The sequence below is a fragment of the Uloborus diversus genome, chromosome 4 (assembly GCF_026930045.1).
Source record: "Uloborus diversus isolate 005 chromosome 4, Udiv.v.3.1, whole genome shotgun sequence".
Lineage (NCBI taxonomy): Eukaryota > Metazoa > Arthropoda > Arachnida > Araneae > Uloboridae > Uloborus > Uloborus diversus.
The window spans coordinates 38,491,981-38,516,780 of NC_072734.1; the positions used below are offsets into that span (position 1 = coordinate 38,491,981).

Here is a 24,800-nt window from a genome sequence, read left to right on the forward strand (position 1 = left end):
GTTGATCAATCGTCAGGTGTCAAACGGTGAACTCATGTTCACAATTCTGTACGGTGAAACATTCATTTTCTTTCGATTTTAACTTTCGAAGAAGGCAACTAATTGAAGGCATATTTATGTAAATTAATGACACGCAGTTGTTTCAAGGTACTTTTAAGCGAAAGAGGGGGAGGTAGGGAAGTAACCTGCTCTAGGCATTTTCATTCCCTATTAGAGGACGAAGAGTTCCCTTAAGTTTTTTAACAAGTAGGCAGGCGCGCCTCCAACTTAAAGTTTTGGAAGAGGAGGAAATTTTCAATTTATTGAATAATAATAATTTTGCCCATTCGTCAGACAAAATTTGCCAAATTATGATAATTTTGCCGAATCGTCAGAGAAAAAATTTACCGAATTATGATAATTTTGCTGAATTGTCTGACAAAATTAGTCAAATAAGAAAAATTTTGGAGGTCACAGTGACCTCCAATCAGGACACCCCTGCAAGTGAGGAACTTCTAGTTCCCGAAGTTTTTTCACTAGTTATAAAGAACAGTGAGTTAGTTCCCAAAGTTCTTTCACTAATAGAGAACAAGGAGTTTTTTATGCTTTTGAAACAACTGCATGCCAGTATTTTACATGCCAGTAGGTAGTTCTTAAATGTTACGTTTCTTACAAAACTTAACATTTGTTTACACATCAATAAGAGCTTGTACGTAAAAAATATTTTTGTCGTTTTGTTTGTATTCATCAATATAAAATTTGAAGATTTGATTCTTGATGAGCACTAAGCTTATCCTTTTTTTTTCATTTCTTATGTGAAGAAACAAATTAATAATTTTTAACAACTACTCCAACAAAATCGCATTTTAATAGATGCTACTGCTTTAGCAAGCAATATTGAACCAGTAAATTTTGAATATATTCGGAACATTTAATGAACCCTAGACTTGTGTAAAATAATTATTAAAAAATGTATGTTCTAAATTCCTTTTTTAAAAGATGAATTACTCGATCCACAAGTATCGTATTTTATTATTATAAAAATAGGACTAGATGAATAAATGTACTTCAGACTGTTATATATAAAAAAAAAAGAAAACTGTCAATACAAAAGTTGGCACTCCGTGATATTCCGTTTGTTTGAAGCGTCAATGAATGATATGCGTGAATGAGTAAATAGTTTTCAGATGATGGAAATATTGCTTAAAAACTTCTTTTTAAATTGAGTTAAAAAGATATTCACTTTATAAACGATTCAGAGAAACAAAAAAACGTTTCAGTTTTCCGAATCGATTACAGATGATCAATGGAATTGTTTTAATCACTCACAAGTTCAAGAGTAAGAGATGAAGTCTTTTGGATGATAATGGCAACATTGATCTGAGAAGAATCATCGGGGAAAGAAATTGGTTTGGTTGCATGGGTGATGCATATAGGATGCAATATGTCAGGCTTGATCGCTGTTTTGAATCCTTTAAGACGTAGCTCGTCCAATGAGCTTGACTGTACTGCTCTAGAAATTACCAAGAGAATATTCGTGATGATACTAGTAGTGATTTTGATTTTCCCACGGCAAAGTTCGCCCTACGGGATTACTTGTAGCTTTCTCCAGAATCAACCAAGACACACAATTCAATGACAGTACCTATGTTTTGACTGAAAAGTATCAATGACAGTTTTTCGTGAGGATGTCTAGTTTAACTGTTTCTTTTTAAAACCGACATTGATGAAGTTCATGGTCTACCCAACAAGGATTGCCGTATTTCTCTCAAGGATCATCGAAGAGTATTCTTTTTGGTCAATGGCTTTGGGGGCGAGATCCAATGCTGTTTCTTTCGCATGTTGCTGCCTGTGTACGCGCATGCACGATGACTCTTCGTGCTTGTAGAGGTAACTCTTGAGAGCAAAGGCTTTGCCGCACCGGCCGCACACGTAAGGTTTGCTGCTGGAGTGAGTCTGGATGTGAGCACGCAGGTTCGACTTGTCTGCGAAGGCCTTTCTGCACACGGGACAGGTGAACGGCTTTTCACCGGTGTGAGTGCGGATGTGGCCTTGCAAAAGCCACGGCCTGGAAAAGCACTTTCCGCAGTACGGGCACTGACAGCCCTGGCTGTGCGTGCGTACGTGCATGCTGTACGCTGGCATAGACACGTACACCTTTTCACAGTGGGGGCACTTGCGCGCCTTCTTGTCTGTCACTGATCGGTGCGTCTGTCTGTGCCGCGCGAGGTTGCTGGAGGTGCTGTATCGCTTGCCGCACTCGCCGCACACGTGAGTGTCCGACTGTCCGGAGGTCGGAGAACTGCGATTACTAATATCCGGCGAAGATCGGTTCGGACTGGACGATGGTTGTTGCATGAGCTGCCGGATAACGGTGACCAAAGCTGAGGTGTTGGACTGACATGGACGGAAGAAGCCACATTGCGCTGGTGCACTGAAACTGATGTTGCTGTATGTAGCGTTCAATCGAGAGTCATGGTCCAAAGGACGGAATACCTGCGTAAAAATTGGAACACATTCAGTCACTGAAATCAAAACATTCAAATATCTGCAGCATCGAAAATAAACGAACAAGCTAGTGCCGAAAAATTCAAGCCTATCTGGTTCATACGTACACTTTTTGATCTTAAAATACCCGAACTTTTTAGTGGTAGAATAAAATGAGCGTGGTGATATGTTTTAAAGCTAATATTTATTCAAAATAGGATCCATTTAACTCAACACAACGTTTTGAAAGAATTTTTAAATTTTGTTTTGTAATGTTCTTTATCACCTGTCTTACGAATGCTAGAGTGGCTGGAACATCATGGTAAAAAGCTCCTTTCATTGCAGTTCCACAGCAGGAGAAAAACCTGATACAGTGAAACTTGTGAAGTTGATCCCCCTTGTAAGCTGACCATTTATTTTTATGAGGTTCAGAATTAGTGCTATATCACAATATTAACCTCTAATATAAGTTGATCACCTGGCTAAGTTGTCTTTTAAAGTACTGCATTGCAAGTGGTCAACTTACACAGGTTTCACAGTATAACCAACATAATTAAAATTCTAATTGTTTTCTACTCAATTGATTTAATCATTTCAACAGATTGATTCGTGGCTTCATTCGTACGCATAGCGCAGTTCCTTAACGAAAAGCCTATGTAGAATTTTGAAATGTAGCGAAAGAATCAGTTTGTGTGGCTGCTCAGTTATGTTAGGACTTACCGTGAGTCCTAGTGTTGTGGGTTCTTCCACTGAAGGACTCTGCTGGAGGGACCGGGACTCATGCGCTGGAGAATGGGGACTGGTTGGCTTGAGGGACTCGAATCCTATCGAGTCCCCCTCGCTATCGAAGGATGTCGACCGGAACAAGGGTCCTCCTTCCGCTGTCGATACAACGCGTTCCGGGCTCGCCTCTGCAACACAAGAAAAAATGAATTACTTATGAGCAAGTTTTGCAATTAATTGAGGTACAAGAACTCATTTACACGAAATAGAGTAATATGTCTTAGTGAATGACAACATTCCAGAGAACAAACAGCTGGAAATAACGAAGTTTTTTTTTCTTTTGTGAATTGACAACGAAACCTTACTTCTATGCAATATCAAAACGCAAACGAGCAGAAAATTCTGCGTTTGACCACTGGTTAGACTTGTTCATTTACTCGAGATGCTGCATCATTTTTCACTCCCAAAATTACCTGAGTCGTAAAAGTTCTCCCAGTAAGTTCTATCCCAGTTCGCTTTGGGAGTTCTCCCAGTTTTCAGTTAAAAATAACGCATATCAATAAAAATATTTTTGTGTCAAGATCTAAATCACGCAGTTTTTAACGGTATTGTGAAATTCTGAAAAAGAAATTGCGTTTAAGTGTTTAATTACTGCTCAGACTTGCCTATGTTACAGCATTTGCGAAAAATGCAAATTACAAAGATACAATTTCAAAGCATTCTTAAAATGTTATTGTGAGCTGCAAAAGTTATATCTGTACCTCAGAGTCAAACTGACGAAGTTCAAAAACTGCGATTTTCCGTTTATTAGAGCATTGTATGTAGAAGCCTATGCCGCTTTGAGAAATGTGAATGTAATTCTTAATTTAAAAAGAAATCCTTTTCAACCAGAGTTAAAAGAGCACGCGTCGTATTCTTTGCCTATGCCAGAGAAAAAGTTTTTCTCCTCTAGTGTAAAATTTCCATAATGTGGCTTATGTCCTTCTGGCTCTGAGGTTCAGATATATTTTAATGGGTGGTTTTTAAAAATATTCTTCTGCTGGACGAAGGATTTTTCTTGTTGCGAAGGCGAAAAAAAAAAAAAAAAAAAAAAAAAAAGAAAGAAAGAAAGAAAGAAAAAAAAAAAAGCGCAATATCTAGAAATGTGTTTCTGAGATATTGGAAAAATCGCGTTTTGGATTCCATACTAATGATAGGGAAATGTTTTAATTTGACGTTTTTTTTTTTTGAGCTTTATTTTCAGCAGAAACCAAACAAAGCTTAAACAATAAAGCTTAAGTACAATCGATGACAAAAATAAAAAAAAAAAAATAAATAAATAAAATAAAATAAAAAAATAAATAAATAAAATAAAATTGCACAGATACTAGGCTTTACCTTCCCACAGCAGAATACATTTCTGCACACTGAGTGAAAGTAAGTCACAGTTGTCGACTAACAGGTTAATTGTCTACCTTGTTAGCGTTATTTAATCTACGTTGGACTTAACACATCTACGGGAATGAAGCCTTGTTACAACGTTACAACACTCAGCTGGAACAAACATTTTAGGGAATATAATATCAGACTATATTTAGAAGGATAAGAAATGAATGAGTTCAGTGATGGTTGAAAAGATGTGAGCTCCTAAAAGGACGCAATATTTTACTGCCAACTATATATAATAGGTGCAACGATCGATTAAACTTTGTCAAAGTGGCTCCTTATTGCGACAGTGAGCGCTTTGTCATTGTGACGCATGTATTACAGCTGCAGGTCGCAAATTTCAACAACCGGTTTAAACCTTTCTTTAAAACTAAAATGTTGTGTAAAATTGTCTTTGTTAAATAAATTTGTGACCTGTTTTGCAACCATCAATTTCTGGCTGTGTGTGCATGTAGCGAGTCAGCATTGCGTTTGCGACCTTGTGTTCCCATGATTCTTGCTTCTTATCCTACCTCTGACATCCCTTAAAGATTTGCAAAGATTTGCGCAAAAATTTAGAGACACCCTGTATATACGTGTGTATGAGAGACAGAGCAGGATCAGACATAAAACTCTTCGCAGTTTTGAAGTAGTACGTCAAAAATTCGTAGCAAAAAGGGAATCATTGGAACACTGGTCTTGCAAGTTTTCTAAGTTTGGAACGAAAACAAAAATTATGAACATATTGTAGAGAACAGACATTCATCTAAAAAGAAGTCCCTTTATGAGTTAGGAAGACGAAATACAGATATCTCTTGCAGATGGCTTATAAAAACTTGAACGAACGTGTGATATAATATATAAGCCGACTTATCTCTTTATGTCAGAACTCACAAAAATCTTATAGTTTCTGACAAATGTAGGGAAGGCGAATTCGGAGATGGCCATTATCAGCAAAGCACGAAATTCGCAATCTAGACACTTTATAGCTTTCAAACGGCGAACTATCCCGCCCTTATCGCAAGCATTCAAGCCTCTCTTTTCGTGGTTGAGGGTAAAAAAAGAATCGTAACAACTTCATACAAACGGAGTAAGAAATAATAAAAGGGAAATCGCAACGGGCGACCCACAATCAATCTATCAACCCAGAAACTCTCACTTTTAAGGGATCATGCCACACATGTCTTCCCTGGCAGTTTGGGGTTCAGCATACCAGGGGTCAAACATACTGCCCATGCATCAACCAGACTGTCAGGCAGGACGCGGGGAAAGAGAAGACACAAGTTGTTGTTTTTTTACGACTTTTTCGCTTTTCACTAAAACCGAGTTTTTATGTTTTTTTTTCTTTTCCTTTTTTTTTTCTTTTACTTTATCGAACAACTAAGCAAAGTGAGAAACAGACACTTGCCAAAAATTCTATGAAACTACATTTTTTTTTCGTTCCCACAATCTTTTCCTGAGAATATTTTTCTTCCTGGGAAACACACAATCATTGTCTGTAGTATCTGTTAAAAAGGAAATGTCCGTTAATATGTTCTTTTTAGTTTTTTTTTTTGAGAAGTTTTTCTTGTTTTTGACAGATTTTACTGAATTGCGTGTTTTTGATGAGGGGGAAGTTATTTTGGATCAAACAGTAACGTGTTTTTCCTTTCAAACGTCTGTTTACTATTGGAATTGTTCAACACAGAACGACTGATATTATTATTAACCATCTATTCAATGAATTCATATCTCCAAATGCTTTCTAAAAATAAAAGAAATACTAACCATCTAAAGATTATAAGCTTAGCGGTAGAAGATTGAATTTTATGGCGGTTTCATAAAATAAATGAAATATAAATCAATAAATAAAATGAAATCGGATGTCTCGATAACATGAAAAAAAAATCTATACATTATTTGTATTTTATTATTAAAAAACAAGTTTGAACTTAGGGGACACAAATGCTCCAAAATGAGTTAAGGAGTTAAGTTAATTCCGTGAGCTAAATTAATGTCATACCATTTTTTGTAATAATGGATAGAAAGAAGAAAGTATTTTCCTCCCAGCAACTTCGTCAATGAGCTTTCGACAATTAGCGGTGAATGTTAATGATTTAAAAATGTTTGATGACTTGAAGAAAGTGCAGTCAAATTATTTTGCGTTTCGCATGGAATTTCTTAACATAGTGAGCAATCGATAGAACTCTAATTTCAACCGACTTCATTTTAAACTAAGCATAATCGTAATCTTCTACAAATTTTTCCTCCACATAATTATACTCTTAATCTCTTGAATCTTGCACAAGTGTAATCATTGGTTTACTGCATTTTATGAAGTTTTCTATAATAACAAGTGGAAAATTATCCTGGAATGTGCTGATGTGTGCAGTTAAAGCCATGTTAAAGTTAGTAGAATATCCAGTTGAAAATATTCAATCATATCAACAAAGTTCGATTATATTTTACTTTTTCTATAAAAATTTAAGATTCAAAGTATACTGATAAAAATTGGAAAACCTTCTGAAATGGAAAGTTTTTTTTTCTTTTTGTATTTTAATTACTTCTTGCAAACCAAAGTTTGCATTAAAATGTATTCACGTCAACGAAGTTCGACGGATTTTATTGTTTCAATTATTGTACTTTATCAACCGCTTTTAGTCTTTCATGACTTCCACTGGGTCAACATTAATTGATGAAAACAACATGCAACACCGTTCAAACAAGATTTGTTATATGCAGTGGTATTCCCATAGGGTACACTCCATATACGCCTTATACTCTCAAACAATTTTTAGTCACATAGCGTATACTCTCAAACTTCAAAAAATTTCATATCACGATAGATTATGTATATGATCGCATACACATATTGTGCGTAGTGGATTACTGCGAGTATACCCCTATAAAAATTGAAGGGAACATCATTGGTTATCTGTTTGAAAAGCAAGAGTGAATTCTTCTTCAAGTTCTGCAGACTGGCGTGGTAATTAATGGTATTTGTTGATCAGTTAATCCTCTAGATGCCGAGTTCGTATTTCGCCACGTGTGATATAAAGGCAAGCGTAAAACCCGTTTACGCAATAGCTGGAATTGTTCCCAAGTCCTGAAACAAACCTTGTCCCACTTCTTATTTTTTTACGTTACTAAAATTCGAGAGGGATAGCCCTGATATCATTAATTACCCAACTCATGTAACAACAAAAATAAGAAAGAATATCACGTAAAAAGATCATAAAGATGGTTCGCAACCATTCCTAGCAATAAATAAAGTAACTGTTTTGCATAGAGTCGCTTCGAAAAACAGCTCTATAATAACAGTTTTCGAATAAAGGGTGATTTTGTTTATGTTCAAGTTTATTAAGCTTTCAGTCTTACTAATGACAAAATTTGGCATCTTCCAGCGTAAAGTTCTGCTATTAAGAGCATTCCATAGCCGTTTAATGCCCATGTATCAACAATGACGGATTTCTACTTCATTAAAACTATAAATTATGTCACGTTAACTTTTAATTTACTGAAATATTTGTGTAAATTGACTATTTTCAAAGAAATACTAAAAAAAAAAAAATGCAGGACAGATGAATCATTGTATTTTTTAAAGGCTCCTCAGTCCATCACTTTAATGTTTAATAAAAAGAGTTTGAGAAGCCTTTGGATCCCGTACGTCGTGGTGGGCCCTCGCAACTGCAACATGGTAAATTCGCCACTGACACAACTAGCACACTCTTCAACAATATGCTCGTTTGCTGGAAATGCACGCTTGGAACACATTCCAAACTAACCGATCATGTTATGAGCTGGGATATGGATCAACCAATGGACGAAAAGTCGATGCAGCCTCGAAATGTTTCTTTAAAATAGTAACTTGCTAATAAGTCAATCTATCGTAAAGGAGTTATTATTTCACTCCTACAAAATCATCATGAGGAAGATGTATTAGTAAAATCAACTAAGCTTAAAAGACAATTTTTAAATGTCTGAGAAAATCGCTGTGAAACAGCTACATCGAACGCTGTACTCCAGTCGCGTGTTTCCAATTAGGAGTAGGGCTGTGGAGTCGGAGACGGATTGATTAAGGAGTAAAGGAGTCGAAGACGTAAAAATCCAAGAGTAGGGGTCGGAGTCTGTCATTTCTCCAAAGTCCGTCGTTCTGCCAGTACTAGCAGAAACGGAATCAGACGGATTTTGGGGTAAACTTGTTCGAGTCGGAGTCAGAGTCGGGCATTTTCGCTCCGACTCCTCAGCCCTAATAAGATGTATCTTTTGAAAAACAAAGACGATACGTCTGTCGAAATTCATCAAAAAAAAAATAAATAAATAAATAAATAAATAAATAAATAAATAAATTTAAAAAAAAATCTGCGATTCCAGATTTTCTGAGTTTGATTCTTATTCCAGACTTCTTGTCAGTATTTCTTTTAAAAACCCGAATCCGAAGACTTTTCTCACGCTGAACTTCAGGAGAGCTACTTCAAACAGTGGCGGCGGCGGCACCACTTCGACGTGGCGGAGCCGTGATAATCAGCAATCCTTGGTGCCACTCAGTGGTCTACAATAGCGAGAGATAAAAGCGACAAGAATTTCCATATCCGAGGAAATGGAGCCATCCAGCTCAAGAGCTGCCGTATAAAATAGAGACCATGCCACTTGCCTATCTTCTATGGTGCTTAAAAGGCCTAATGGAAACATGCGACCGCAATGATGGTCGCAGACGATCAAGCAGTCGGTTCGCAAGTGTTTTGTTTGTGGGTGGGATACGCGAAATGCAGAAGCTGTTGGGTGTTCGCATATCTGTTGGGAAGCATGGTACTTGAGAGTCTTATCGGCAGATGCTTATGATATAGTTAGATATTCTGAAGACGTTTGAGTGGAATCTTTTATTTTATTCGGATGGAACAACAGGCAGGGGAGTGTAGTTGATTCATACTGGTAACGATTCTGTTAAGACTTCAGGAGCTTCATTTTCTAACCAAAATTTGTGAGGAAAACTGCTAGCTGTTTCCAAAATACAAGAATCAATGTTTAAAGAAAAACCTACACTGAAGTACACGCGTTTTATACATTGAAAGTAGTTTTTATCCTTCTTCCGTGTATTACTACTTTCAGTTAAGTTTTACACTGAAGTTAAAGTAAAGAATTTCACTCCTTTTCATATTTCAAAGGTTATGGACAGCAGACAATTTCAAATATCTCTTACAAAAAGGAAACAAATTTTTTATTCTACGCACTTAACATGATCAAAACAGCACTGTCAAATTACCCTTGACAGTTTCTCTCGTACTAGCAGTCAAGAAAAAACTTCTCACAATACTATTCAACTATTCGGTCAGGATCTCATCATGTTCTCCCGTACTCTGTTATGATCCCATGCACTTTCGAACTCCGGGTTAGAGCTCCTTTATAAGGAGAGATTGGACATCGCTTTTATGGACACCATCAACAATCGAGGCAGTGAGAAGCAAGGGGATGTAAGTGGTTATTTTCAAGTTTTGCGTAAAACGCGTTTAAAGTTCCGGTCCTAGGTAGGCTTTTATTGAAAAGTTTTTCCAAATCATATTGTACAACAGCACCTACTACGGTTACTAGTTAGTACTATCTCTTGTTCCTAGGCAGTGGAGAGGTTCGTCTCATTTGTACTAGTTATCTCCAAATTTTTAATTTTGGCGCTTGACATCCCTTTGCTTCTTCTGCCTCAATAGTGAGTTCTTATTGTAGTTCTTCATGAGTTACAAGTTCTGTTGTGGCTATGGAACATAGAACTTCAAAGCTTTGAAGAATAAACTGCATGTAAAGTTTATAATAAACGAATATCTAACCACCCCTTCCGCGCAAAATTGTGCTCCCTTTTCGAAGAAATATAATGACTTAAAATATAATCTACGATTTTATTCAGGGATAAATTTCACAATTTAACTCTGTAAATTTTGTATAAAATCATAAATCCTTTTTTGGTGTCACCTACAGAAGTATGTCACCCGAGGCGAACCACCCCCTTTGCCCTCCCCCCGGTAATGACGCTACTGTAGTCAATAAGCCAAAAATTGTGAATTTTTGACTTATGAAACTTTTCAAATAACAGGTGTCATTCTAGTAATCAAATCAAAAGTGTTTTTTTTTCTGAGTGTGTGTGTGTGAGCAAAGGAAACAGATAAAGATGTGCTTATTATTTGGCCGAATATCAATTCTCTCTGTGATTGTGACAAAGATAAGGTATAAAAAGAGAATTACGTAGCAATTCACAGGAGTTGGTAAGCAATAGTGATGTTCCAGATATCCGTATCCGTGGATATCCGAGGGAAAGTAAAGATCTGTATCCGTATCCGTATCCGCGGATATCCGAGGGAAAATAAAGATCTGTATCCGTATCCGTATCCGTTCCTTTTTTGGCGGATCTTAAACGGATCTTTTTTATTATAAAAAAATTTAAATATTTGAATAAAAGACTCTTAAATTCCGTTTAAATTACATTTTACTCCCTGTTCAAATAATAAGGAATCATTTCGGATGTCCCCCCCCCCCCCCGTCGCAAAAAGGAAGGGGTAATAAGTTTTTACAGTGTGTATGTGTGTGTCTATTTCTGGCATCGTGGCTTCTAAACAGATGAACCGATTTTGATATTTTTCTTTTCGTTCAAAGGGTGACTTGATCGAAAGTGTTCTTAGCTTGGCCTCGTTTTTATAGATTTGTAGAACTTTAATCACCGGAGATATTAATTAAAAACCGACCTAACGTTTTTCACAATTATGGTAGTTAATACTTTCCCGTACATTAAAAATATTGGTCGTAATTGAAAGAACGAAGTTTTCTGCGTTTGATATTTATTTGGCACTTCCAAGTTATATACAGTAGGAGCTATGATCATATTAAGTAAATTTTTAATGCAATTCTAAGCCTTTATACGCGTGATTGGTAGCGATTTCATAGTCAGAAAATAAGGAGAAAAAGCTCAATGATTTAAAATTTCTATCTGCTGTTAGTTCATATTTGTTAACAATGTTTGTTTTGACCCGCGAAATTCATCTTAATATGAGGTCGAAAATATGTCCCTCTGGGACATATTTTTTTTTACATAATTTTTAATCTAATTTTAGTTTTTGTTATTTATTTAAGGTTTGTGTTAATCTTCATTTTGGTTTTTCTCGACATCCTTCGAAAAAGGAGACTATATTCTCTATTAACTGTTTGTAAAGATGTTCCCGTCTCTGTTATTTCTTTGGTTGGAGTAAGCTGGGTAGAATGGGTCAGCGCTGCATTTATGCTGAAATAAAATGCGAAAAATGATTTTTTGCCGGTCCAATAGCAGCTTTACAATCTTGCTCTTGTATCCTAGATCTACCGAGCAAGCTAAAAATAATTTTTCATATTCTATTTAAGCATTAATGCAGCGCTGACCCATTCCTTCCAACTCTCCCTCAATTTTAACGGAGATTTCTTTAAAGAGTAAATCATAGACTTTATTATATTTGCGCCGTAGATGACATTTTTTGAAGAAACAGTGCCAATACATTGACGGAATACCTTCCGTAACAAATTTTACACTTGGATAGTTGAATTGGGTAAAAAAAAAAGAGGTCTGTATCCATATCTGCGGATTTTGACACTAATCATCCGGATCAGTATCACTTTTTTCTTCCGGATCTACTTTTCTGCCGGATATACTTTTTTAAGGATCCGGCACATCACTAGTAAGCAATAGTGAGCAAAGGTTTCAACCCTTCCAGTCTTTACATAATTATGCAGTGACACGAGAGTCAGATTCAAGTTTTCACTCATGGGTAATTGTGAAAGGGAATCCTTGTTATCATCATTCTCTCGCATAAATTTCATTTTCATTGTTACCGAGTACACAAAATCATCAACATAATTCTTTATAAAAAATCTGTACTGCAAAGCTCCAAAGGTAAACTGCCAATAAATTATAAAAAGAATTATGTAGCAATTCAAGGGAGTTGGTGAGCAATAGTGAGCAAGGGGTTCCACCTTTCCAGTTTTTACATAATTATGTAGTGACAAGAGATTCAGATTCAAGTTTTCACTCATGGGTAATTGTGAAAGGGAATCCTTGTTATTATCATTCTCTCGTATAAATTTAATTTTCATTGTTACCGAGTGCACAAAAATATCAACATAATTCTTTATAAAATATCTGTGCTACAAAGCTCCAAAGGTAAACTGCCAATAAATTATAAAAAGAGAATTATGTAGCAATTCAAGGGAGTTGGTGAGCAAGGGATTCAACCCTTCCAGTCTTTACATAATTATACAGTGACAAGAGAGTCAGATTCAAGTTTTCACTCATGGGTAATTGTGAAAGGAAATCCTTGTTATCATCATTTTCTCGCATAAATTTCATTTTCATTGTTACCGAGTGCACAAAATCATCAACATAATTCTTTATAAAATATCTGTTCTGCAAATCTCCAAAGGTAAACTGCCAATAAATTATAAAAAGAGAATTATGTAGCAATGAGGTGGTTTCCTTCAGTCAAAAGTACTACTTTTAGTCACTGAAATTGATAGAATGAATAAAAAAAAAAATAACATGGACCCAGAAAATACTTTCATTTTCTCAACAGTTATTTTTTAAATAAATTTTTTAAAATGTCCGATTTTGGAAACAAGGCGTTTTCTTTATGACGTCACAAACGATGCAATTTGGCGCATCTTTCTACCACGTTTCCACGTTATGATAATCAAGAAGCGAATTAAATATTGCGCTCTACGCTTGCTATCAACTATATCGTTACCAATACACGTAAGTAAAGATGTGAATTAAATATTTTTCTCTGTGATTGGCAACACTAATGGCATTTCATCATTTGTGATGTCACACGACCGAAGCGTAAGCAATGAAAGCGCACAGATTTCAGTATTTTTTAAAAAATATTAAACTTAAACAAATTATTTAAAAAATGGTCAGATTCTTTGTTTTTGGGCATGCTCTTTCAGAAAAAAATACTTTTAAAATTTTGGAAACGACCCCATAAGGGAGTTGATGAGCAATAGTGAGCAAGGGGTTACACCTTTCCAGTCTTTACATAATTATGCAGTGACAAGAAAGTCAGATTCAAGTTTTCACTCATGAGTAATTGTGAAAGGGAATCCTTGGGTGTGTGTGATATCATCATTCTCTCACATACATTTCATTTTCATTGTTACCGAGTAGTACACAAAATTTATCAACGCTACAAAGTTTCAAAGTTAAATTGCCAAAGATTTTTTTTTTTGTCATCAGGTTTTTTTTAAATGGGAGAACAGCAAACTTAAACAAAAGGGCATTTTATTGTCTTTTTCAAAACCTTTCAGTATTCGCTGCTTGTTCTTTTACTTTTATAAAAGCCGCATCAATGTTTAAATGCCATGTCATTCGAACTTTTTCTAATGCTTATTACTTAACTGCCTTCGGTTTTTAAAATTAAAATTTGATGCCTATTTTTCTTAGCTAACAGTTTTTGCTGTTCAAAATATAAATCATATCTCACACTAAAATGACAGTTAAAAAACAGTAGGACATATTTACAGCAGAGGAATGGGGGGTAAAGTGCAAAAGCGGGGCAAAGTGAAATGGTGAAATATTTTATTCTGGATACGAGCCACCTATCTAGCTGTATTTTAACTACGTTATTAAACATGTTGTTGATTCCAGTCACATCATGAAAATTTCACAATTAAAAAGACAATTTTTCAAACTTAAACTACACGCAATACACTTAAACAACAGAAACTAGCAATTTTTAACTTCCCATCGAAATGTTTTTGCGCATATTGTAATATTTGAGGCTAATAAATCTCTTTAAAATACAACTGCGTAAAACCATGATTTTAGCGGATGCTGTTTTTTTTTTTTTTTTTTTTTTTTTTTTTTTTTTTTTTTTGAGTTGTGTCACTTTCCTCGCCGAGGGGCGATATATTGTTCTTTCGTTATGTACATAATTTGCAAAGTAAATTTATAATTGATTCATTTGGAAAAATATAATTTATTTTAACTGTAGCACTTACCGTGCCTTACATTCCCCTACTTTACTAAATGCAGCTTAAAATGCTGAGTATTCCATCCCTTATCGAGAGAATGATGTTTCTCATGATTTCGACGAACATGTTTAATTAACTGTAGAGATTTTAATCATTTCAAACACGAATTAAAACAAAATTCATAGTGTATTATAAGTTATAAAATCCTAAATCTAATAAGCAAGTTAAGGTTTCAATAATCCTCTGTCAAAGAGATTAAAATTACTTGATGCGCGATGTATATTACAATTTTAGGTTTCAAATGTTTATTGCTCTTGACTTACTAATTACTGGCTGATTATCCATATCTTAGTAGAATAAATACATTTTTTTTTCTGAAGCAATACATAAACCAAAAATAATTGCCTTCCCCCCACATTAGCTAGAAAATAGCACTTGTATGCTTAATTATCAGTATTTTTAACAGTAAAAGAAGTAAAAAGTTTTGATTGTAATATTCATGCAGAAATAATATGTTTCAGAATATAAGGGAATAACTTTTAAACCTTATACTCAGATTGCTTGTTTAAAGGTAACAGAACAAAGATAGTATATTGGAGTAATCTTTTGTTTATTGGGATAATAGTCTTAACTTTTAAAGATATACTTCAAAGAAAGCTGAAGTTACGCGATGCGAGTGAAATTTCAACGTGAAATGGAAGTGTCGATTAGTATTACGTCTGAAATTGGGGCTATCGGAATGGCATTTTTAAAGGTAATCTAGCAAATTGGTTAAGTTATTGGAATGGCAGTGTTCAGTGTCTATCAAGCCTCGCCCTCTCTCCTGATTTCATTGAAGATTTGGACTTCAGACCTTTACCGTGAAAGAAACCATTGCGTTCTGTAAATGTTTTTTAACAACGCACCTTCAGGAAGTTTCCAGCTTGTGAAAGATGGCGTACGTCCAGACTTGTTGCTTTGACGTAAGTACCTCATCCACGACTATTAGAAACTTTGTGTAATCTTGAAAAATATTGATCGTTTCTTCCATTTAAACTTAGAAACACAACTAAGTAAATTGCAAAAAAAAAGAAAGAAAAAAAAATGCGCTCAGCTACATTTAGATTTGGTAATTCATACACAAATTGGTTGCTGTTATTTGAACGATTAGAATTGCGGATTCGTCTTTAATTGAACTGAATAAATATTTTATTTATTTTGCAATTTAAGTACTTTAATTCTACTTTTTTATGTAAAGACAAATGCCATAAAAATGTTTGTGAAGCAAAACTTTAATGCTGTGTAAATTAATTAATGGTCCTTTATTACCTTAACGTTTAATTCTAATCTTTTAATTACAATTATTTTTACATATAGTACTTGATTGCTTAATATTTTTGCAAAAACTTTAGTCAATGTGAGCATTTGTGTTATAGACCAGCGGAGGTGAACATTTTTACGACCGGAGGCCTCATTAAAATTCTGCAGCAATAAAAGAGTTCGTATAAGTTTAAAGAATAGCAATTCAACGCGTACCCATAAGTAGGTAACAGAGGAAAAAGCATTTTTTAAATGTTTAGTAAATTTAATTGCTGTGTAATGTTGTATCAGTTGGATATAAAATGATTTATGCATTGTATACTCGTCAAATTTAATACGTACTAACAAACCACCGACTTTGACACGTACTTCATTATAGCCTTTTAAAATTCGCAACCCTTTAAAAGGGCTGTGAATGAAAAGTAAACTAAGAGATGTATTTAGTCTGCTCATCAATATAAACGCCTCTGATTGGGTGAATATAGCTTTCGACTTTATAAATTTCATTTTAGAGAGAAAAAGTACAGCTACCAGCTCTGTCGTATTTCAAGACCCCCTGAGTGGAAATGCGGCATCGGTTAAAAAAAAAAAGCACTGATGATATTAATACATCGATCAAAAAATGTCGATGCTTTAAAACATTGTTCTGAAACGTCAGAGGTGCCCCCCAATACCCTAAAGACTCCCTTACCAGCGAGAACCCCTCCCCACAAAAGAAAACATACCCCTAAAAACATCCCCCCCCAAAAAAAATTCAATGGCACAGTCCCCTGCGACATGTCCCCCCCCAGAACATAATTTAAAAAATGATTTTAAGTGAGAATTGAATTCTCACTTAAACTTTAGATATTTATTGAAACCTAAGAATTTTTATATTCATAAAGTTGATGATGATGATGATAAAAATGAATTTTTACCGTTGAAATATAAAGTAATACAAAGGGATAACTCAGGCATATATTTAAAAGGCAAAACGTAGAAATTTCAGCACAAAGTAATGGGAATAATTTTTAATGCCTTTAAATTTACTACCTGAGTAATAGAAAACTAAAAATGAGTTATTTAATGATTTTAGAAATTTGTTATATATAAATAACTAGGTACTGCAATGAAAGCGAAAAAATAATTGTAAAAATAAATTGTTGTTCTGGTACACTTATTTCCAACGGTACTACAAAGTAGACTTGTGCAAATATTTTTATTGAAAACGCAAAATAAGAGGCGGCGATTGGGACTGAAAAAGGGGTGGGAGGGGGTCAAAAAATAAATAAATAAACGGTAACTAAAAACCATAGGATTTTTATAGCAGCAGCAAAAAGTGAAAGAATTTAAAAGAAAGAAAAAGAAAAATAGTACAAAATTTTGCTAAGGTTGGTTTTGAGAGCATATATGAGTGGTAATTGACACAAATTTAACGTTCTAAGTTTCGTTTTTCTTAAGATTTTGATGAATTATGTATATAATAACTTTCCCTGAAGAAACACTTAGACATGAATTAGACTGACCCCATTATTTACCCCGAAGTATTTTGAGCTGTTACAAACACTTAGTAATATTTTCATTAAGGTATGGCTTGTTTAAGTAAAATAATTTAAATTTATTTAACAATGAATACATAAACTAAAAATTACTGCTTGTGCTAAATAATGTTTCGTAAACACATATACAAAGTAAGACGAATAAATATGTTCTAAAAATTTCGACATTTCTGCTTTTTTTTTAATAATTTCAAGTTTTTGGCTCTTTAATTGGAAAATTAAATAAATAAATGAGCCGTTAAAAGAGGGGGGGGAGACGGTTGCTCCCCGAATCGCCGCCACTGCACAAAATACATTTAAAGATATGGGGAAAACTTGTCTTGAGTGATGCTCAATATATTCTAGTTCAGGGATTCTCTCCCGTTGGTCCCGCGGACCGTCGTCGATCCGTGATTGACAAAACAATTGACCGTGATTTTATCTTGTTCTGGTTGAAAAATGTTCCTTCTTCAAGAAATAATAATTACATTTATACGAAGTTAATTTTGTTTTTAATTTTCACAATTTTCTCTTATTTTTCTCACAGGTTGATTTACTCTTGTATTACAAGTACAATAATCTACCTCTACATTTAAATATTTTCGTAATTAGTTCAGAATAAAAGCATTTCAGTTAACTTATGTTCAAATTCTTTATCCCCAATCTTTTTTTTTTGCAAAAAATAAAAAGAAACTTTCACCGGTTAGTGATTTTTTTTAACGTATTTTTACCGGTTTATAAGTTTGGAAAAGTTGAGACACTCTGTTCTAGTTAACAGTGAGCTGAAAATAAGGATTGTTAACTTTCCTCCTATATAAATCTACTTTCGATAACTAACATTTAAAAAAAAATCACTCTTTCCAATGTTATGGATGTCACGAGCACTGCATAATGATTCAACTTTCGTCACAATTGTATTTTTACTGTTAATGAATGGAAACAGGGCCGTATAGTTGGAAAAAAAATATTTTGGGGCACTCGGCTTTTAAGGGGACAAATGTCATGATTGACTAATTTTTGGTAAGCCAAAAAAAAAAAAAAAGTCAGTTTAGATTACTATTATCCAACTTTAATTTGAAAACCTGACACTTATTTATTTATTATTTTATTTTAAGAAGCAGGTTCGAAACAATTTACATGAAATTTACACACTAATAAGTCAATTACTTCAGGGAATGGCGACCCCAACCCCAGCATTGAACAAATAAAAAAATTTTTTTTTCATAGTGTTTTTGGTTCAATTATAAAACATTGACATTGAAAAAACACCAAAAGCATAATATCGATATTTTTACAAGAGCATCGATGTCGCAATATTCCACTGAGTTTTTTGATGTGCTGGAAATCCTGTGATGCATTTGAGAAAACCGAAAAGTGGGCAACATCTTTCCTATACTAACAGTTGTAAGTGAACTAATTAATCGGTGAAATACATTTTGTGGATTTTTAAAGAGTCATACGTCTATCGCCCGTCAAAACTCCAAGCTGTCCGCGTTCGGATTTCTAATTTATTTTCCCCATTTCACTGTCTGCGAAAAGTGCCTTCCTGATTTATCACTCAAGATTGTCTTCGTTACTCATTAGGGTAGCATCTTTCTCCCTCAGATAGTGATAAGGCAGCGCATCAAAAATAATAATCATAAAAAAAAAAAAGAAATTTGAATTTGTTTCTGAAAATTAGTTTTTCGCGAGTGAGAATTACAGCCAAGTTATTAACCTTCATCTCCTAATGTCATAATTTTTGCAAAAGTTTTTGTTAATCTTTTCAAATTTTTTATCCATCTTCTGATTAAACACTGTTATAATTTCCTGATTCAATAACCTTTTACTTTTTTCGCAGCAGTTTATTACGTGAATATGGGCTTTTGCTCGCGTGAACTGTATTTTTGGAAAAAATAAGAGACGACAATGAATCAGTTATAAATAAATTGGTATTTTAATTACAAATGTGTGATTTCATTTTAAAAAAGAATGCCGCAGAACACTTTGAGACATTTTTTTTTTGGAACTTGAATGTATTGAAAGGTAGAAATTTTGCAAATTGTTTGAGTTATCATATATTCTTAGATGGTTTTTAGTTCAACGGATATTACAGCCGAGTTTTAATTTTTGCTTAAATGGCGAAATAGAAATAGCATAGTTTCATGTGTTAAATTTTGAAAGATAGTTAATTCTTTAAAATCATTGAAGTTCTTGACAGAATTTTTTTATTATTATTTTTGGTCCAAAAAAAAAAAAAAATAAGGCTGCATTTCTGATGAATTTTGTCAAGGTTGTATGATTTTTTTTGAATGTGATATTCAACAGAAATGGTCATTTGATTGGTCTGATCTGTCACAAACAATACTTTACTCCTTACACCAAGCTGATGTCGTAGTGAGATCAATAAGTAATCTTCTTGATTGCTCAAAACAACCTGTCTGCGTAAAGTTGATGGAAATAATTTATCCAGAAAAACAAATGTTGCTACAAAACAATACCTACGTTAAAAGAAGTTGTCAATGAGCGTCGGTCTTGATGAAAACTTCTTACTTTTTAAGAAAACAAGCTGAATTAATCCAGTGTTCAAAATTAAACTTATTTTAAAATTAATATAATGCCACAAAATGTATACATTCAGTACGAGGGGAGAAGGAGAAAGCTCTTAGAAACGACTTCGAAAATCAGTCTGTGTACAGGAAAAAATGTTCTGCCACAAAATATTTAATGAAAAATAATGGTTCGAGACATAACCAAAGGAAACAATTTTTCAAAAAATTTTTTTTTCCGCGAAATTATTTCACGCGGATTGAGGTAATCAATGAAATTGAAATTAAAAAAGAAGTAGAAACAAAAATAAATAAATGAAATAATAAGTAAATAAATAAATAATACGTAAATAAAGAGTAAGTAGTACTGCTGTAAAAACTGCTAGCACTTTTATTAATATGATTAACATTCATTTCAGTTGTGAAATTTACAAAAATTGGTATTATTTGACCATCTTTTTGAAGGAGCAGCATTTTTCAGTAATTGAAAAATATATAAGATTAAATAAAAAGAGGTTTAGCAATAAATTCATTAATCGTATTAGGAAGATCTGAATTTCTAAGTAAAGTTTTGATTATATTTTAATTATTGAAAATCGATTGAATGTAAATTTTTGAGGACATTTAATCACCTAAGACTTAACAAAATATTGGACTTACAATTGGACAATTTTTGGACAAAATGTAAAGCTGTATTGTTCTGATGGTGGGATCTTTAACTTGTTTAAGGTTGTTTAAGATTTGAGTTCTAAAATTTCCCCTTTCTCGATATGCTTCATAAAAACGAATGAGATGCTCTACTCTTTGTAAACAGTATTTTACACATTAGTATTTAATTTCTTAATAAATAAATAAATAAATAAATAAATAATGAATGAATGAAAGAAAGAAAACCCTATGATGTGGTATTTATTACTGCAAAGAGGAGTCTGAATAAACCTGTGACTGATGTTCCGCGGGAGAAATCTTTTCAAAGATAATTTAAAAGGAATTATGAATTTTTGGATTCATTTTTTTCTTGTCTCCGCCCATGCAAGTAGGTTGTTTACGTGGAAAAAAAGATCAGAAAACACCGTAATTCAAAAAATGTGTTGATTTTTGTCCATTACTTTTCCAGATCTTTTGAAACATCAAGTAGTATAGAAGCAGGTATCTTGCTTACAAAGAGAAGGTAAAAATTTAAAATTTTAAAATTGGTCGAAATGAAATTTCTTAAAATAACTCTTATAAAGTACAATTATTTTTACATACTTCAATGTAAATAATTTTTTAATGATTATTAAGGAAATTTTCTGCCTTATTCTTGTACTGAAATGAATCTGAAATCGGTATCAGTAGACAATTACTTTGAAGCAGAAGAAAAAAAAAATCATAGGATGTTTTGGTTCATAATCCTCGTGATGCTTTTGGTGATTGTAACATAAAGTTTAATGTAATAACTAGCTCGCAAATAACTATTAGAAGCTCTTGAAGTAATTACAAAGTTAACGAAATGTTCTATTTCTTACCTCTGGATATTCGATTTTCTTCATAATCCACCGCAGAATTGTACCTCTTATTGGTGATCAGGAATGCTCGAGGCATTTTCGCATATCACAGAAAATTAGTCCACAAAAAAACTTCTTTCACATCAATAAAAAAAAAGTGCTGAAGTCCAACACTGCAACTGTTCTCACAGCATGCATTCAAACGGTGCCGGCTTAAGTCTTCGGTGTTTCCTTCTGTGCCACTTGGCTGATGGAGAGACAGTGACTGTACTTTTAAAACTCACTGAAGATGCCAAGAGCAGGAGGATGGGCAAGCGTAGGAGGGGTGGGGGGTATTCACGGGGTTGTTGCGCCACGTGGGTAAAGTTTGAGGGGGGTCTGCTTCCGGTTAAAAGAAGATGGGACTCCCCTTTTCTTCCTTGGTTCTTCCTGTCTTACTCGTCCATATTCTTTTTTTTTTTTTTTCTTTCTTTTCGAACATTAATTTTTACTCGGAGATCTTTTATTACAGAGGCAACCTATGCTCCACGCAGTTGTTGTGGTCTTAGTTTTTATTTTTTATTTTGGTGTCGCATGTCTCAACAAGTGGTGATTTTTTTTTTGCCGTCTTATCTTCCATCTGTTTTTGATAGCTCGCTCGTTGCATCGCATCCAAACTTTGATAACGCTTTGATGGTCAGAAGCAGCTGCAACAGTTGATGCAAATAGTAACAAGTTAATTTTACTGCAAAATACTCACTTTTCAAGGCGTTAGTAGTTAATTTTTCATCTGTGTAAGCACGCATAAACTAAATATTTTTCATCAAATCTTTTACTGCGTAAAATTATTTCTTCATTACTTCATGAGAGTCTTTAATGGAGTAGTGCTGGGCACTGTGCGGCAATTCAAATATTTCAGCAAACATCTTTAGAAAAAACAGGAGAATTTCCAAATTCTTTGCAGTTCTTCATGGAATATTTACTGGACAATATTTACTGCAAAAGACGATCAACTACTTTCTAAATTCTCAGTATCTCTCATTCCACAAATAAATCATTGTGTTGCCATTTTCAGCATAAAGTAAAAACTTCAAATAATTTCTAAAAAAAAAAAAAAAAAAAAGATCTTCGGCAATTTGAGAAATCAGTTAACGACAAAAAGTTTTTCTTTTTCTGTGAACGAAAAATGCTCCAGTGGCAACAGTCGATTAAATAAATTTTGAAAGAAAAAAAGACAAATTCTCTCGAATCAGTAATTACATGAATGAAATCATGAATTATGAAGCAATAAATATTCGGTGGTTTAGGCTCTTGGAGCTTTTCTCCCTCCCCCCTTGACATGGGTTGGGTAGGAATTTTTTTTTTCACTTATTACGATAACTTTTTACCCAATTTTCAGTTCTAGGGCTGGAATACGCCATGTTGCTGCGATTTCAGAAATTAGCCGAAGAGGTAAGACGTTTCAATTTTGCGCGGACAAGTGATGTGTCATTGGACTTATACGCCCTAGTGTATATTCTTCGGAATAACGATAATAATGTAAAATATAGTTTACACAACGTTTAAGCAATGAAAGTAGTTTTTGCAAAAATCGAAAGACATACAGTGGCTCCCAAAAGTGTTCGTACACCTACGACTTTCAATGAAATAGGACCCTATCCATTAGTTAGGATTAATATTTCGGAATAGGTATTTAATTATAAGATCTATGATCAATTTTCAACAAAACGACATAAATTTAAAAAAAAAATATTAAAACTTAATTTTTTAAAAATCAAAAACCGAAAAGTGCCTGAAATTTTATCTTACAAAAGTCTTCGCACACTTTAAAAAATGTCTATATATTATTGAACAATCTAACTTTTTATTAAGTTATTATTTAGTAGAATATCATGCAGTATCAATAACATCTTTTAAACGTCTGGGAATATATCTCATTCTTTTTTCTTTCTTTTTTTGCGTAATTTCTGAGTAAGTGTTCAACCACACTTCGAGTCTTATTGTTACTAGCTCTATTTTCGTTTCAAAGCCGTATTTTCGTAATCTAGCCTCCAGATATCTCTAAATATGCCACATTAAGTACAAATCTGGAGATTGAAGGGGTATTTTCTAAACTTTAGGACAATTTTTGAGGCACTAGACGCAAACGTTGAAAACCGTGTGCTTCTTATCGTTGTCTTAAAAAAAAAACAAAGTTGTTTCCGATAACCAAACTTTTGGCTAATAGTTTAAAATTGGTTTTTAAAATATTTAAATGAACAGCATGATTCATTATTTCAGCAAAAAAATCCAAACTACCAAGTCCTGGTGCTGATATGCATCCTTACACAAGAACGCCTTCACAGTCCTGATTAACTGGTTCAACTAAGTTCTTAAGATTAAGTTCTTAATTTTGTCCTTCTATTCACAATCATATAACGAGCTGATGTGTGCCTCACATGACTTCCTTTTACTCCATTTTAATGTCATTTTCCCATTATTGGCAATTTTAATGTGATTCAATAGTTTAATCTCTAAATATTAAAAACGATGGCCAAATTAAAACCAGATAAAAAAAATCGCCAAATTTTCCACCAAGTTGGCGACAAAACTTGGCGACCAAAAGACTGGCGATATATCGCCAAGTGTCCGCCAAATTGTAACACCACTTAAGTTTGCATTGATATTAACAATGATTTCCCCCCAAAAAGGTGCAAAAGACCCCCTTAGGAACATCCGAAAGCAACCAAAAGGGGAGGTGCACAACTAGACCCCACTACGAGTCTATGTACCAAATTTCAACTTTCTAGGACATACCATTTTTGAGTTATGCGAGATACATACGCACATACGCACATACACACATACGCACATACATACAGACGTCACGAGAAAAGTCGTTGTAATTACCTCGGTGATGGTCAAAATGGATATTTCGCGTGTCTATACATTCTTAGGCACTTTTCCGCATGTGGTCGAATCGAAAAAAAAACTCAACATTCATTTGGGGGTGAGCAAAATGGAAATTAAGGGCGATTTTTGAGTGAAAATTTTTTCGCGAATACAATACTTCCTTTTTTGTAAAAGGAAGTAAAAATTTAACCGAAAATGTTGAATTCATTTTTATCTGTAAGTAAGACGTAATTTCAAAGCGTTTTGAGCTTATTTATCACTGATTTTGTGACGAAAAGCGTAAGCTTTCTGTTTTTTGCACGGCCAAGAAAATTTCTGCTGGAAGAGGTCCCATTTAATCCAGCTAATCAGAGAACTTGGCGAACAATTTTAGGTGAAAATTAAATGTAAAAATTTTCATTTAACTCTGCAGAAACTTTTACAGCACTCAAATGTGTCTTTTTCGTAATTTTTTTAACTGTAAATCTCCGATCATACTTTGTCAATTTTGCCGGTTGACCTTTTCTTACCTTGTTTTCGGTCCGATTCTTTTCTTTAAAGCATTTTATCAA

At 33.9% G+C, this 24,800-nt stretch overlaps 1 protein-coding gene across 1 annotated transcript; it reads right to left on the reverse strand.

Moving 5' to 3' along the window:
• Window positions 1-1,719: 1,719 nt before the first annotated feature.
• Window positions 1,720-21,475, reverse strand: LOC129220052 (zinc finger protein SNAI2-like). Its single transcript, XM_054854392.1, has 3 exons — window positions 21,400-21,475; window positions 3,187-3,377; window positions 1,720-2,475 (listed from the first exon to the last, which is right to left on the reverse strand). The coding sequence occupies exons 1-3, from the start codon at window positions 21,473-21,475 to the stop codon at window positions 1,720-1,722; spliced, it is 1,023 nt and encodes a 340-aa protein (XP_054710367.1).
• Between the last annotated feature and the right edge of the window lie 3,325 nt (window positions 21,476-24,800).